Source organism: Hypanus sabinus, chromosome 8 (genome assembly GCF_030144855.1).
Source record: "Hypanus sabinus isolate sHypSab1 chromosome 8, sHypSab1.hap1, whole genome shotgun sequence".
Classification (NCBI taxonomy): domain Eukaryota; kingdom Metazoa; phylum Chordata; class Chondrichthyes; order Myliobatiformes; family Dasyatidae; genus Hypanus; species Hypanus sabinus.
Window position 1 is genome coordinate 18,017,127 of NC_082713.1, and position 13,829 is coordinate 18,030,955.

The window sequence follows — 13,829 nt, forward strand, 5'->3', positions numbered from 1 at the left end:
GTGGGGCGGGGTCTGGGGGTGGCGCGAGGGGGAATTTCTTTACTCAGAGAGTGGTGGCTGTGTGGAGTGGGTTCCATATTGTCATTTAAAGTAGGATTGGATGGGTATATGGACAGGGAAGGAGTGGAGGGTTGTGGACTGAGTGCGGGTCGGGTGGACTGGGTGGGAGTTGGCGTTCGGAGCGGACTGGAGGGGCCGAGATGGCCTGTTTCCATGCTGTAGTTGTTATATGGTTATATATGCTTATACTCAAAACCACCCTATTTGGCACCTACAATCATTCTACAGTCAAAGTCACTTAGATAGATCACATTTTTCCCCATTCTGATGTTTGGTCAGAACAACAACTGAACGTCTAAGCCGTCTCTGCAGGCTTTTATGCATTGAGTTGCAGCCACATGACTGGCTGATCAGATACTTGCATTAACGAGCAGGTTAAAAGTGTACATAGTAAAGTAGCCACTGAGTCTAATAATTCAGATGCATAATATTCATTAGTACGTACTGAATGAAGTTTACCCAAAAGAAATATAAATTAATTATGCAAAAATGTAGTGTCCAACTGTTCCAATAAACAAGAGAAACTTTAAATCTTACAGGCCATGTAGTGAAAGATTTTGTAACTATGCTGTCAATGCTGCCTCTAGTTCATGCTTGAAGTATGGCAGTCACCAATAATGCAGTCTTGGCACAAGGCAAGTTTATTATGATAATGAAGCAGAAACTTGTCATACTATTTGTGCTCCAAGATGGTATTAAATTAAAAATAAAAGAAACACATTCAAGGCAGGAAAGGAAATGCATATAACAAATAAAACATGAGATCACAAAAAAAATTTTCAGCAAAAAAAATACATTATGAAGTTCATAATATCTTGGTAGAATGCACATACAAAATGTACAGATTGTCAACATGAGCTGACAGATTACAAAGAAAGCAATTTCATATTGACAACCATTCCATCAGTTGTTTGCTCACTGTGTTAACGATGAATCTCAAGGTTGTATATAGTATACATACTTTGATAATAAATTTACTTTGAACTTTGAACTTTAAATCAAAATGGGACTGACAGTGAATGAAAATCCAGGAATAAGTCACCTGTACAACACAAGACTGCACTGCCTAAGTCATGTTAAAAACACAACCTGCATTTTAACATTGTAATACATAGTATTACTGATTGAACAATGTAGTCTGCATATTTTATACCAAATAAAAATAAACAAATTTGCTAATATAAAAACAATGATTTTGCCTATACTGTATTTTATTGACAAATGATCCAACCAAGTATAATTACTCCTTCCTGACATACAATATTTATTAGGAAAACATAATTTACAGAATATTTTGAACAAATACATTAATTTATGTATTGCCACTTTAAAATTCAGTGTTGCAGGCAGTACACTAGATACATCCAGTGACCTGCACCTGCTCGTAAATGGAAAGTTACAGTGTCCACACCTACACACGTACTCGACAGTCTCGGTCCAATGCTGCAATGTGTAGATGGGCGCTCTCTATGTACAGCAGCCCGGAGGGTTGACCAGGCTTTAGGAATGCTGCCCCAAAAAGTCATCGAGCGTTAAGTCGTTTATCCAGTCATCGTTACTGCTGCTTCCCTTCATAATGGACTCTATGAAGTCAGGCTCATTCCGAGCTGCCCCCAAGGCATTGCTGTTGCTATGCTGGAGAAAGTCATAGGTCGATACCTCGGTGCTGGGGTTCATTCGGTTATAGGATGCCGATGACTGGCCGCTGGATGCATAGCTGGCGGCAGTGAGGCCTGGCACTGGGTGAGTCTGGCTCATACTGGTAATCCCCTGCGGCACAGGTTTCATGCTGGCCATGGCTGCCGAGGATAACCTTGGCTGACTATGCCTCGGGGACGGGCCGCTCATGGAGACCATGTTTTGTCCAGTCTGGCCCGGGTTCAGTTGCTGCAGCGGCTTCATCTGTCCTGCCGGGGCTATCTGGTTTGGTGGCGCAATGGTCTGGTGGGGAAACGGATGCACGGGCAGATTTGGCCTCATGGTCTGTTTGGGGAACAACGGGTTATTTGGGAAATGCTGCATGCCACCGTCCATTTTGGTCTGATTCTGCATTCCTTGAATCCTTTGCTGCGCCCACATTTGAGGAGCCATGCCAGAAGTGGCTAGCGCGTTTGAAATTCCTTGGACGGGCATACTAACTCCCGCCTGGTTTATGGATTGCCTCACGTGCTGGGGAGGTGCAGCCGGGTTCGGCACGGAACCACTGAACCCTGAGATTGGTGTCCTTTGCTGGATTATAGCCTGGCTTGGCACTGGCTGGCTGGTTGATCTCATCCCCAAAGCGTTCTGGCTTGGCCGGAGAGGCATGTTGAGGCCAGACGGCGGCATGTAGACGCTCTGCTGGTTGCCAGCGTTATTTGGGTACATCCCCACGGTCCGGTCGGCCTGACTGGCGGTCACTGCAGGTACCCCGGGCCCAAGGTTGTTCTGACTCGTCGCCTGCAAGAGGCCGGGGTTCCGCCGCATACCGCAATGGGCTGACTGCGGTGTCGGCAGAGGCTGCCCGGAGTTTGTAGGCAAAGGTTGTGCCACAGCTGTAAGAAAAACACAAGCAATTAGTGTTATAGAGCACTACAGCACAGAAACAGGCCATTCAGCCCATTGTCTGTCCTGAACTACTTTTCTGCCTAGTCCTGTTTCAATGACCTAGAAAGGTTGAGATGGAGGGAAAGTAACTAGAAAATCAGGGAAACTTTCTGAAAGTGATTATTTGGTAAATAATTCCTTTCTCTAAGATAAACTTTTGGTAAGAACAGAATGAGCTTGTGCTTTTGTTTTCCTGTCTTTCATCACCTCACAAAATCCAAAACTGCTTCAAAAGGAAGTACTTTCTGGAGAATTGTCCTGGCTGTAGCCCAAGGAGAGTGACAGTCTACGTTTGAACATGGTAGTAACCAGCTAATCTGCCGTGATATGTCATCGGGTCATGGAACACTACAGCACAAACACAGGCCCTTCAGCCCACCTAGTCTGTGCCAAACTATTAAGCTACATCGTCCCATCGACATACTTGGACCATACCCCTCCATACCTCTCCTATCCATATACGTAATCAAATTTCTCTTAAATGTAGCAATTGAACACACATCCGCCACTTCCACTGGCAGCTCATTCCACACTCTCACTACCCTCTGAGTGAAGGAGCTCCCCCTCAGATCCCCCTTAAATATTTCACCTTTCACCCTTAACCTACAACCTCTAGTTCTACTCTCACCCAATTTCAGTGGAAAAAGCCTGCTTGCATTTACTCTGTCTATACTCTTAATTTTGTATACCTTTATCAAAGCTCTCCTTAATCTTAACAGTCCGGATATAAATTCCTGACCTTTCCCTAGAACTCAGGAGCTCAAGGCCTCACAACATCCTCGTCAATTTTCTCTGTACTTTCAATTGTATTGATATGTATCCTGTGTGCTGAAAATGCAAGAACAAGAAGCAGAAGGAAATTATTTTAAACAGTTGTCGTTTTGGGCTGAGACTCTTCATCAGGAGTCCTAATGAAGGGTTTCAGCCTGAAAGGTCAGCTGTTTATTTCTCTCCATATATTCTGCCTGACCTCCAGCACTGTGTGTGCTTTGCTCTGGATTTTCAGCATCTGCAGAATCTCTTGACCGTGTGAAGGATACCATTCGACCCTGGAAACTTACTCCAATGTTCAAAAAAAACCATGATTCGACATGAGGTGCTCACCCTCCAGTGCTTGTTCCTGGCAAAGTACCAGAGCCCCCACCCGTTCATGATCAAAATGCGCAACTGCACAGTACATCGGCCGATTAACTGGAGCACAAATGTTTTCACAGCTGAGTAAGTGGGCAAGAAGGTAGCTAGTCCTATTTAAAGCGGGGCATGTAAGGTTGTTCAGATTGGTTGGGGAGGGGGAGGGGACCTTGTCACAGAGCATAGAACAGTACAGCAAAGTACTTCATTAACACAAGAGACGCTGGAAATCCAGAGTAACACATCCTAAATGCTGGAAGATCCCAGCCAGTACGGTATTATCCATAGAAAGGTTCAAAGGTTCATTTATTATCAAAGCGTATTTCCATATACAACTCTGAAATTTGTACTCAGAAAGGAATATACAGTTGACAAATAAACAGCACAGTACAGGCCCTTTAGCTCAGGATCAATCTAACCCTTCCCTCCCAAATAGCCCTATCTCTGAAATGTCCCTCAGGTATCTGGCAGCACGCTTGGGCTAAGACTCTTCTTCAGAGCTCATGAGGAGATGACTCTTCATCCCCTTCCACAGATGCTGCTGAATTCCTCCAGCATTTTGTGCTGTTGCTATGTTTTCTGTGCACCATCAGCATTTGGGTGAATCATGCCAGGAATTGGCCAGTCTAACATTCAGAGATACGCAAATGGCCATGAACACTTTGCACACTGGAAAAGAACATTCACAGTTGACAGAAGTGAGATGCAATTGAATTTCTGCAAATTGGGGCTTGCAGCTACAGTAGGTTGAACCAGAATGTTAGAATTTATAATATTGTTCTAGTTAAATTTAGTCAAACAACAAGTTTGGACCAGACTCGTAACCTTACACCGGCTCAATTACCCTCAGATCTTTTGCAATTAAATAAAATCCTCTGACAGAATCCTGTCACATTCCATCATCTGCAGCCCCCTGTTGCCTCCACCTCTCATCATGCACCCTCTGTCGCTGTTTCCACTCTTCTCTCCTTCATCTCCTTCCACACCTGGATCTACTTGCCACTTGCCCCACTGGCATTCTTCTCTCTACTCTTCCAGTGCCAATGAAGGTGCGTGATATACGGACACTGCCCTACTTCCTCCAGCAGTCCGTTACTTGCTCCACCTCCCAGCATCTGTGGCTTCACGCGCCTCCAGAATCCTGTGTCACTGGTTCCACTCCGCTCGACCTCCCCTCCACCCCTCCCAGATTCCAATTTATATCTCTGACATGGTTGCGAGTTGTGGGCAGATGATTATGCCGAACTTCCGGCTGTGTAGACTTCCAGGAGCCGGCATAGGAAAAACCCACAAGTTTGTATCAGCGAGATGTTCTGAGATGGGAGGGGCATATTTTACAAGGAATTAATCAGGAACGTCAGAGACACTAGTGACTACTGTGGTGAGACTGGTAGGTGTCTTGCTCACCTCCCTTTTCCTGATGGTGATCACACATGACATCCAAGTGCCATAGGGTCATTGCTTCCCACAACAAAGGACCGCTCTCTGCAGCACCTTCTAGACAAAGTACTTAAATCCTTATTAAAGGCACCTTTTAAATAATTTCGCTTCAGCCCAGTGTCATCTTACCTTGGAACTGATTTAGTTGCTGAACTCCAAACACACTCCTCTGCTCCTTATAATCAGGGGATGCCCGGATCATGTGACCATTTCTTTGCTCATGCTGTCTTTGTTTTTCCTGTGGTGGGGGGGGGGGGGGAAATGAAGTGCATTGTTACTTTAATCAGAATCAGAACCAGGTTTAATATCACCGGCATATTTTGTGAAATTTGTTAATTTTACAGCAGTAGCACAATGAAATACATGATAAATAAATACAAACAAAAAAACTGAGTCAGATTAAGTCTGTTAAGTAGTTAAGTTCAAGTAAGTAATGTAAAAGAACAGAAATAAAAAAAGTAGTGAGGTGGAGGTTCATGGGTTCAATCTCCATTCAGGAATCAGATGGCAGAGGGGAAGAAACTGTCCCTGAATCACTGAGGCTATGTCCACACTACACCAGATAAATCTGTAACCGAAGCTTTTCCCCTTCATTTTTACCCTTCATCCACACTAAAACGGCATTTTCGTCCCCCGAAAATGGAGCTTTTCAGAAACGCTCTCCAAAGTGGGTATTTTTCAAAACGACGGATTGGCTGGATCAGTGTGGAGGGGGTAACCAGAGAAATCTGAAAACGCTGTCAGACGGCAGCGTGCTATTTCATTGTTTTCTTGAACGCAACCTAACAATTTCAGAACAGACGGCAAAGAGACTGACGCCAGGAGAGTTAGAAATGTACTCACCAAATACTTTGACACATAACTTACTGAATAAATAAGTATACTCACTTAGCCCTGTTTTCTGTCCTTGCTCGTATGAAGGTGGTTTACCTATTTATGCAAGTACTTCTCTGACAATAGATGTGTAACAGCCTAATGTAACATTGTATGGAAATACAAGATAACACTGATGCAGACATGTTTTACATATTTAACAAGGTGCTTTATTAATGCAACAGAGTTGGTCAGTTTTTCAATGTTCATCGTCAGCCGGGTCAATCTATCCGTGAACTCCCTGTCGGTTGCCTCCGTACGCTCCAGTATTTTTTTTTACTTTTAAGTTCTCCTGCGCAAAAAGCCAACAGCTGTCCATCGTATTAAGTTTTTCTAGTCTGTAACTACACAAACACTCACTTTTACAGCGAGATTAGACACCAAACATGTCGTTTGTTTTCAGTAGATGTGTCCTGCGCATTTGCAGGAGGAGGAGATTTGCCAAAATCTCCGTTTCAATGTGGATAGAGATATTTTTAAAAATGCATAGTGTGGAAGCTTGTCGTTTTTACGTGAAACCGGCGTTTTCAAAATTATCCGGTCTTCTGCGGACGTAGCCTGAGTACGTGCCTGCAGGCTTCTGTATCTCCTTCTTGACAGTAACAATGAGAAGTGGGCGTGCCCTGGGTGACGGGGTCCTTAATAATGGATGCTACCTTTCTGAGGCACCATTTCTTGAAGAAGTCTTGAATATGACTGTTTAATTAGTTAATACTTTAACTAAAGCATTATTGACTGATAAGACAATGCAAAGTTGTTAACTTGTCAGACTTTGAAATTTGGATAATTTATTCTTCACAATGTGGATAAGTCTTTCAAACTTAATTTCTGAATCCTGTCTTGAGCATTTCCTTCCACACAGCAACATATGCCCACAAGGAAGATGAGGACCTAAAAAGGAAGCAACGCTCAGGAGAAACTGCTCTCACAATGATGGGAAGAGCCAACACTGGAAGATCAAAAAGCAACGTCACAATGAACGCCTGGCCAGCAATCCCTGTGGTAACTATTCTCACACCTCCTGTTTAAAACCCTAAAAGGTCAAAAGGATTGTGAGGCCCTGCCTTTGAACCGAAAATCAAGATCAAGTGGGCTTTTGCCCTTCTGCTCTGTGGGAAGTTTCTCTCCTCCCTGAGCTTGCCTCGGGACACCTGATGTGACAGGTGACTGCCCCTGTCAAGCTTCCAAACTGCATGACTCTCTTGTGTGGCACCGTAGTATTAGTTACCACCTCGTTACTTGTAAGTTAGTTGCAATCAGGTACATATGATTATTCAGAACTCCCAGTGGCTTGACACAAGTTTCCTGTGCTCTGAGGTCTCATTTCCAACAATCCCTTTAAGCTCATCAGGCTCTGATCTCCATGTTTTCTTTAAACTCACCTATGTCCCATTACCCACACTCTTCAACCTGATCAGAGCCCTATTTCCTGCACTCCCTTTAAACTCTCTAGGTTCACCAGGAAGTTATTGCACTCCTAAGTACCCAATGAAAAAGTGAAATAAAGTGCCCTGGAGTAATACGGCCTCCAGGAGGACCACAACCTTTGGAAGCTTGTCTGCCTCAGTGACCCGGAGAGCTACGTTGGCTGGAGTCAGGGCTTCATGGTTTGGCTCTTGGTAGGGTCGCCCATATCAAACAGGTCAGGTAATAGGGGCCAGAGTAAGAATGACCCACCGGTCCGCCAAGTTCGGTGGGGGTGGGGGAGGGGTTCAGCTCAGGGCTGACAACCCTGACTGGTAAAACTTCTCTATCCGTCTGCAAAGGTATTCCTGAGTCTCCACCCACAACTTGCATGTTTGACAGTAGTGAAAACCGAGTTGCTGACACGATGGAGGACCTTCATTGCTGTCCTAAGCACCAACAGTGTAATGGGCAGTAGGGGTAACAGGGGGTATCTAGTAGATCTGCTAGACCAGCAATGCTGAAGTCCTGAGAGTGCCAAATCCAGATTATCAGAGTATAACTATATTATATAACAAGGTTGTTAGATTAATCAACTTGGTGTAAGAATTCAAAGGCAACACGAGTGAATCTGCAGATGCTGGAAATAAATAAAAACACAAAATTCTGGCAGAACTCAGCAGGCCAGACAGCATATATGGGAGGAGGTAGTGACGACATTCCTGATGAAGAGTTTCGGCCCGAAACGTCGTTATTACCTCCTCCCATAGATGCTGTCTGGCCTGCTGAGTTCTGCCAGCATTTTGTGTTTTTATTTGGTGTAAGAATTCTTTTGTTCAGCGGAAGACCTTAAGACACAGAAGCAGAACTAGGCTACTCGGTCCAAAAGAATGAGGGGTGACCTCACTGAAACCTATCAAATGGTGAAAGGCCTTGATAGGGTGGATGTGGAGAGGATGATTCATATGGTGGGAGAGTCTAAGTCCAAGGGACAGAGATCAGAATAGAGGATCGTCCTTTTACAGCAGACACGAGGAGGAATTTCTTTAGCCAGATAGTGGTGAATCTGTGGATTTCTTTGCCACAGGCAGCTGTGTAGGCCAAGTCTTTATGTAAATTTAAGGCAGAGTTTGAGAGATTCTTGATTAGTCAGAGCATGAAAGGATATGGAAAGAAGGCAGGAAATTGGGGCTGAAAGGAAAATTGGATCAGCCATGATGAAATGATGGAGCAGGTTCGATGGGCCAATTGGCCTAATTCTGCTCCTATATCTTATGGTCTTAAGTGTGCTCTGACATTCCATCCTGTAAATGCCTGCAAGCAAATAAATCTCAAGGTAGTAGACCATAAGACATTGGAACAGAATTAGGCTATTTGGCCCATCGAGCCTGCGCCACTCTTCCATCATGGCTGTTCTGCTATCCCTCCTCTCCTGCCTTCTCCCCATAACCACTGACACCTTTACTTATCAAGAACCTATCAAGCTCTGCTTTAAATATACCCAATGACTTGGCCTCCACAGTAGTCTGTGGCAATGAATTCCTCCTCATCTTGGTTCTAAAGGGGCATCCTTCTATTCTGAGGCTGTGCTCTCTGGTCCTAGACTCCCCACTATTGGAAGCATCCTCTGTGTGTCCAATCTATCTAGGCCTTTCAATATTTGGTAAGTTTCAATGAAATCCCTCCCCACCCCTCATTTCTCTAAACTCCAGCAAGTACAGGTCCAGAGACATCAAACATTCCTCATGCAGTAACCCTTTCAATCCTGGGATCATTCTCATAAACCCCTCCTCTCCAATGCACGCAATCCTTTCATAGATATAGGGCCCACCATCCTGGGTCATGAATAGGGAGAAGGTGGGGTTCAAGCACCACTGCAGGATCTGATGCATAGTCAGGGTGAGCTCCCACAGCCTCTGGGAGCGGTCTGTTGCTTTGCTGAAGGCTCCATCCTTTAACTGACACAGTACAATAATGACATCGGGGTGTAACCTGCAACATTTATTTAAAACCTGGAGAAACAACAGAACCTGCGAGAGGGAATCCTACTGGGGATGGCAGATATGTAGATTTTTTATTCCATATCTGTACTTGTAACTTTATTTTTACCTAATTTTCTATCCTGTATAATCGTTGAACGATGTTGCTTTTGTTGCATGTTGTGCCCCGAACAACACGCCGCAGCAAATACCTAATGCATGGTAAATGTTGTGGTGAATAAACTCGATCCTTGATCCTATGGGGCAGAAACATCTTTTTAAAATGTCCTTTGGTTTTTCCAGAGCTGAAGAGTTTGGGAAAAAGCAGCCGTTTCCCCTGGTAAGTGAGACTTGAACTTGGGAATTTAGTCTTAGGATTTGGGAGAATGCATTTAGGATGGAGATGAGGAGAAACTGCTTTTCCTCGGGAGTAGTGAATCCATGGAATTCTCTGCCAAGGAGGCAGCAGAGGTGAGCTCATTAAATAGCTCAACAAGCCCATGTTGTCCAGTTACACCTATGTGACCAATTAACCTATTAATCCAAACATCTTTGGAATGTGGGAGGAACCCCACGTGATCACGAGGAGGACATGTGGACTCCTTATAGACAGCGGTAGGATTGCTGGCGCTGTAATAGCATCACACTGGCGGAGACGGTCAGATAGATTTTTGCGTAGCAGGGGAATGAACATTTCTGGGGAAAATACAGATAAGTGGAGCCGAGTCCACGTTAGATCAACCATGATCTTATTGAAAGATGGAGCAAGCTCAACAGACCAGATGGCTGACTCCTGCTTCAATTCCATATGTTCTCATTTTCTAAGAGGGACAATAAAAACCTCAAGGGAATCTCTGATTTCCCCTACCAGCCTTGGACTTCCTTCTCTGTCACCCTTTGGCTGGAACCACATTTCAGAGCCTAACACTTGTACCCTACAGAGCTCAGCACCAGCTTTCAGTTATCAGTCAACCACTCTCCTCTGGGCCATTTTGTTGAGGAATTTGGGAAATGAAATGCTAATGAGAGTTGAATGTTAGAATTCACAGCTGTATGTTTTGGAAGTGTTTGAAAGCTTGGAATAAAAGGCCCTTCTGTTCTGAGGCTTTTTCAAAAATGCCAAAATTGACTTGTTTCTATTCCAGTGTCTATAGATGGCAAGGCAGACTTTCCTGAATCCATTCCCAGAAATAACCCTTTTAAGAAAGCCCTTGTTGGTTCACCTGCATTCTGCCTGGAAAACACACAGCTCCCGCTCCTTAGCAAACATGACTCAACCAATAAAACAACTCTGGTCAAATCAAGACATGGAGCTGAGGACACTCAGTCCAAACCTGTCTGGGTAAAAGCTTTTGAATGATTTAATTTGCCCTCCTACATGCTGCAGAACTGTCTGCTATCCTGTTGCATCAACTAAAGAAATGCTGTAAATAACTGGAAACACATGACAAAATTGTTCGCATTCTACAAGTCCTTCTTTTTCGTTAAAGGAGTTTTTCAAAGACCAGTTATTGAAAGGCCTCGATAGAGTGGACATGGAGAGCATGTTTTCTATAGTGAGGGTGTGGGGTGTCTAGGACTAGACGGCACAGCTCCAAATAGAAGGACGTCCCTTTAAAACAGAGGTGGGGAGGAATTCCTTTAGTCAGTGGGTGGTGAATCTGTTGAATTTGTTGCCACAGATGGTTGTGGAGATAACTCATTGGGTATATTTAAAGCAGAGGTTGATAGGTTCTTGATTAGTCAGGGTGTCAAAGATTATGGGGAGAAGGCAGGAGAATGGAGTTGAGAGGTAAAGTAAATCAACCAAGATGGGCTGAATGGCCTAATTCTTCTCCTATCTCTTTGAAACATAAGAAAGTTTGCAAATGTTGGAAATCCAAAGCAATGCACACAAATGCTGGAGGAACACAGCAGGTCAGGCAGCATCCATGGAGAGGAATAGATTGTCAACGTTTCGGGCTTGGTCTCTTCTCAGGGCTTATGATTCGTGATCTTATGGACTCCTTTCACGAACCCACTAAACAGAAACAGTGGCAAATCCACCCATTAATATTTACCGAGACATGGTCTGAAAGGAAATCAGCAAAACAAAAGCGAGCGAGTGAGCACAAGGAGGGTTGCCTGGAGATCCAATTGACTTATCTACAGTTTATGCAGAGCTTGAAAAAGCCTGTTATGGAAGGTCTATTGTGCACAGGATAGGAAAAAGCTACAGAGGGTTGTAAACTCAGCCATCTCATCATGGGCTCTAGCCTCCCCACCATCAAGAGCAATGCCTCAAAAAGGCAGCATCCATCACTTAGGGCCTCCATCTCCCAGGGAAGACTATGGCTCAGCAACAGAATTAGGCCATTCAACTCAATGAGTCTGCTCTCCCCTCACTACAGCCAACAGAGAGGAGGTATGGGAGACTGAAGACACACGCTCAACATTTTAGTAACAGTTTCTTCCCATCTGTCATCAGATTTCTAAACAAACAATAAACCCATGAACATTACCTCACTACTTTTTCTCTTTTTTTGCACTATTAAATTTTACATACTGTATATTTATTTCCTACTGTAATTTGTAGTATATTTTATGTATTGCAATGTACTGCTGCTGTAAAACAGCAGATTTCACACTGTATGTCAGTGATAATAAACCTGATTCTGATTATGAAGAAGTGTACAGAATCAGTCTGTATTGCTCTCCCTGAGATGATGCTCCTATCATTCAGTAACAAGTAGGGATTACACCCTTTACATATAACTGCTTCTGTTAGATATTCAGCCTTCTTTTTTTTTACACTGATACTACCAAACCAGTGGAGTCGTTCTAATACCTGTCTATTTTCACTTTGGATCGCCTACAACCACCCCTGCATGTAGTGCTTTTCCATGGGGTTGTACCACAGTACAATGTGTTAATTAATTCACAGATGGTGCAGTTTGAACGTTAATTATGTGCTGTATCATATGATGTAGGCCAGGGGTTCCCAGCCTTTTTTATGCCACGGACCAATACCGTTAAGCAAGGGGTCCGTGGACCTCAGATTGGGAACCCTTGGTGCAGGCAGTCAAGTTCTTGGCAAGTGATTTGCCACTGCCTTCTTCTGGGCAGTGTCTTTACAAGACGGGTGACCCCAGCCATTATCAATACTCTTCAGAGACTGTCCGCCTGGTGTCAGTGGTCGCATAAGCAGGACTTGTAATATGCACCAGCTGCTCATATGACCATCCACCACCTTCTCCCGTGACTTCATGTGACCCTGATCGGGGGGCTAAGCAGGTGCTACACCTTGCCCAAGGGTGACCTGCAGGTTAGCAGAGAGAAGGAATGCCTTGCACCTCCTTTAGTAGAGACTCATCTCCACTCCACCACCCTTAACCACCCTGTGAGGTGGTGGGGAATTATAATCTTAGGAATGCATTCACAAGCTACTTCACGAGCCGAGTCTCTCACCTGGTCAGCCATGAGCTGCTGCTGGAGGAGATTATGTTGTTTCTTTAGAAGCTGGTGCTTGAGGAAGGCGTGTGATGTGGCTTTTATGTAATTATTATTGGGATTGGGATCCTGTATTGAAGAAAGAGAGAAAAAGAAATTACAGAAATGCTTTTATATAAATCAGAACACAAAAGATTTAGCAGATTCTGGAAATCTTGAGCAGCACACATAAAAAGCTGGAGGAACTCAGCAGGTCAGGCAGCATCTACGGAGAGGAATAAACAGATGTTTAGGACAGCTGAGTGATGTTTGTAGTTTGGTAAGTGCCCCACATTTGATTTCTTGGCCACAGTTCATATCTATATAAAAAGTCTAAAATAGCCTCTTTTCTGTGTAGTTCTATTCAGGGGTGGTTCAGTATTGTAGCGGTTAGTGTAATGCATTACAGAGCCAATTGTAAGATTAGGGTTTGATTCATGCGTCTGTCTATAAGGAGTATTTACAATACTCTGCAAAAGTCGTAGGCACATGTACAGGGCTAGGGTGCCTAAGACTTTTGTACAGTACTGTACATACACACATGTATGCATCTGTGTGTATGTATATATATGTACGTATATACACACTCTGCATATACATATAGTAGTGAGCAAAAGTCCTAGGCACACATACAGAGCTAGGGTTCCTATGACTTTGGCACACCACCGTACTTTGTCCCTTACAGACTGCTGCACAAATCGAATGCTGATCTTACACATTTTATATAATGTATGTGTTTCATACCTTACTCCAACTTACAGTTTTATTACATATCACAAAGTACTGCTGCCACAAAACAATGATTTTCACGACATATGCCAGTGATATTAAACCTGACTCAGACTGCTCACTGGATTTTTTAAGCAAGAGCCGAGGAAAGAATGACAT

General features: G+C 43.9%; 1 protein-coding gene across 2 annotated transcripts in view; it reads right to left on the bottom strand.

Annotated features, from left to right (window-relative positions):
• Positions 1-678: 678 nt before the first annotated feature.
• Positions 679-13,829, bottom strand: part of LOC132397928 (mastermind-like protein 2) — a 135,284-nt gene continuing 122,133 nt past the window's right edge. The window contains exons 3-5 of one of the 2 annotated variants that reach the window (XM_059976745.1): positions 12,921-13,031; positions 5,347-5,455; positions 679-2,594 (exon numbers count right to left, since the gene is read on the bottom strand). In XM_059976745.1, coding sequence (XP_059832728.1) covers positions 1,561-2,594; positions 5,347-5,455; positions 12,921-13,031 — 1,254 coding nt within the window. In that variant the 3' untranslated portion in view covers positions 679-1,560. The remainder of the gene's footprint in view (positions 2,595-5,346; positions 5,456-12,920; positions 13,032-13,829) is intronic. The other variant, XM_059976746.1, reaches the window with a different exon arrangement.